The 2,983-nt window shown below is 38.2% G+C and overlaps 1 protein-coding gene across 1 annotated transcript; it reads left to right on the plus strand.

The window, feature by feature from the left end:
- Window positions 1-1,712: 1,712 nt before the first annotated feature.
- Window positions 1,713-2,639, plus strand: LOC114253624 (uncharacterized). Its single transcript, XM_028188572.2, has one exon. It carries the CDS (start codon window positions 2,089-2,091, stop codon window positions 2,587-2,589), a length of 501 nt encoding a protein of 166 aa, XP_028044373.2. The 5' UTR covers window positions 1,713-2,088; the 3' UTR covers window positions 2,590-2,639.
- The last annotated feature ends 344 nt before the right edge of the window (window positions 2,640-2,983 follow it).

Genomic DNA, 2,983 nt, shown 5'->3' on the forward strand with positions numbered 1-2,983 from the left:
GAGCTCACAGCCCACCTGGTATTAAGTGGTTACTGGAGCCCATAGACATCTACAATGTAAATGCGCTACCCACCTTGAGATATAAGTTCTAAATTAATTCTGTCATTCATTTATTTATCCATGCAGCTAAAGCCCTTTGTGAATTTTAATCTCGTCCAGAAGTGTTTTCCATTTCGCTCTATAACTTGCGTCTCTCTCCCAGAATTATAATAATATTATTATTTTTGAGGTTTAGCTTAAAAATCGACTTTTTTTACTAAATGAAATAATACGATGAAAATCCCGCAAAATAATAGCGTGTCTTATTTTATTGAAGGTTTACTTACTCCTTATCGCTAAATGCTTATTGTATCGAATTATGATATATAAAATTTACAATTGAACACTATTTTTGTAAACAATGTGTGTAATATTAAGAATGTATTACTTTGTGTATGTAGGTGAATTTTAATTCGCGTCTGTATGAATGTTATTGGAAATGTAATTAATCAGTAGATTCATTGAACAAATAAAAAGAAGTGATAAGACTCGATTTTAATTAATCTTTCTTTTCGTGCCTTAGAACGCAGAGAGACAAGCATACATACGGCCCACATTATTATCCTGAGTAGTAATTGGTGCTCGTGGATATTAGCAAGAAAAAATAAAAATAAAAGCTTTAAAAACTGTCTTGGCTTTTACGTAATGTTAATTCGAAACACCGAAAAGCTGCCAAGGGCGGTTTATCCCTGTTATTAAAAAGCTTTTTTTTATTTATTTTTAAAACACCTAATAATAATAATAATAATAATAATAAATTTTTATTTCAGAATTAAATTCCATATGAAGTGTTAGTAATACAAAATCTTGAAGTGTTAGTAATACAAAATCTTTACATGGACTTCATTCCAATGCCTCAGTATAGGGCAGCAATAGCGACTCCCTATCGCGGCCAGGAGGCTATTCAGGCTGTCCCGGAGCCGGCACCACGCGGAGGCCACGCGCTTACGAATGATCGCGTAAAAGCCATCTATGTGAGCCTCCACGGACATCGTCGACGCGCTACAGTAACGAGACAGCCCCATCAGTGCCCTGAAGCCGTTGTTATATTGGACGCGCAGGGCTCCAAACGCCTTTTGAGTGTACTCAGTCCACAGATATTATGTTCTGGTATCTTCAATTTTTTTTTTATTAAGTGAGCCAGGGGCGAGAGCAATTAAATTTAACAAAATATTTACTAAATGAATAAATGGATCAACCATACGTTCACACACCATAGTTCACAATCATAGTTTCACACAATCATACCCGTTCAATAAGGATGTTCAACTGACTTAATAATTACCAGAAATTTATGTGGGATTAAACAATTATTAAAAGTCAATTTAGATTTCTAAAATATATCCTATTATTCATTTAATTATCTTATTATTACTTAAAATTTTACAGGTGGTAAATGATTCGCAAATGTAAATTAATATTATGATGCTAATGTTAGTCTCAATTAATTATATCGAACAATCCAGAAAACTTAAAACTGTAATATTTAATATAGAAGTGATTCACAAAATCAAGATTTGCACTAAGATTAATAACAAAAGAGGCTTGATGAATTATTATTGTAATAAAACAAAAAACGATTGTTTCTTTGTTTTCGACTCGCGAAAAGCGAAAAACACACTATTATTATAAATATACTATCGTTTCCCTTTTCCCAGCGCGGTTGTGAAAGTCAGTACACAGTCTAAGAAGGACTTACCAAAGGCAGACTAAAGTTCCTATGCAATTCTAATACACGAAATCGGCAATACGTCACAAGTACTACACCTTGTAAAATTGCTGTTAAAACGTTGAACGCCATATGTAAAATCGAGTATTTTCATTCAGACCACAGTGTGAACGGGTGAGCCTTATCTTACTGAACCGTTCGGATCATGAAGATTACCCGTGAACCGCGTGAGGGTTCCAAAATAAACGCTTCCTACAAGCCACAGATTGCAGCTATGCGTCACCTGCACTTGTAATTGCACACCAATAAGACTGAAAACATTTCAGGATGAAATACAAATATAAATAATAAACAGGATGAAATATAAATAATAAATCAAGATGAAATACTTCGTTGTCCTCGCCCTGATCGCCGTATCCTCAACCGCCTACATCAAGCCTGCTCCCGTCAGCGCAGAGCATGCAGAGCTCCAGGCTATCATCGACGCCATCAATAGTCCCAGCACCGACCCCGCTACCGCTACTACCCTTGCTGAAATATTCTACAGCTTTCTCAGGACCAGTCCTCAGCCCATCCACATCGACTTCCCTCTCCCAGACGGTGGTGCTGTGACCGAACCCGTGAAGCCCACTCCTTCTCCTGCCGTCGTCGGATCCGCCGCTCTCAGCCAGACCTCTCCTCTTGTGCAGCTCATCGTGATATGCTCCCGCCGCAGCCCAACAGCCGCCGGCGGATATGCTCCCGGACCAGTTGTTGAGTCCGTTGAGATCGTCCCTGAGCCCGTCATGATCGTTGAGGAAACCGAGGTTCCCGAAATACCCGACCCCGTGATTGTTGACCCCACGCCCGTGGTCCCGAGCCTGTCAACCAACTCGTTGTAATCGTCGAAATCCGTCATAATCAACTTTAGCTTTTAAAAATCGTTCTCCATCTGTAGTTCGCCTTCCATTGCGAAACAAACTAATCAAAATATTGTTGGACGACCTTCGTCCATCTTATATAAACACATACCAAACAAACACACTGGCTATTATACAAACTGACTCGTTTATGCACATCAGACAAACATTCGTGTGATGAACAGGTTTGTTTGGTCTTTGCCCGGGGGTCTATTATCTATAATTAAATGTTTAAAAGAATGTATATCAATCTCTGGGATCCATAAAACAGCGAATCCTAATTTGGAGCCGGATAACCGTGCATGTTTTCTTTCCAGTTACAATTTATTTATTTAAACAAACGATCTGTACTTATTTTACTATAACAACGTAAGGT

This window comes from Bombyx mandarina, chromosome 19 (genome assembly GCF_030267445.1).
Source record: "Bombyx mandarina strain Sakado chromosome 19, ASM3026744v2".
NCBI classification, from domain to species: Eukaryota; Metazoa; Arthropoda; class Insecta; order Lepidoptera; family Bombycidae; genus Bombyx; species Bombyx mandarina.

Bases quoted from the DNA above. Each gene is read 5' to 3' on its own strand.
- LOC114253624 (XM_028188572.2), top strand. From the start codon at position 2,089: ATGAAATACTTCGTTGTCCTCGCCCTGATCGCCGTATCCTCAACCGCC.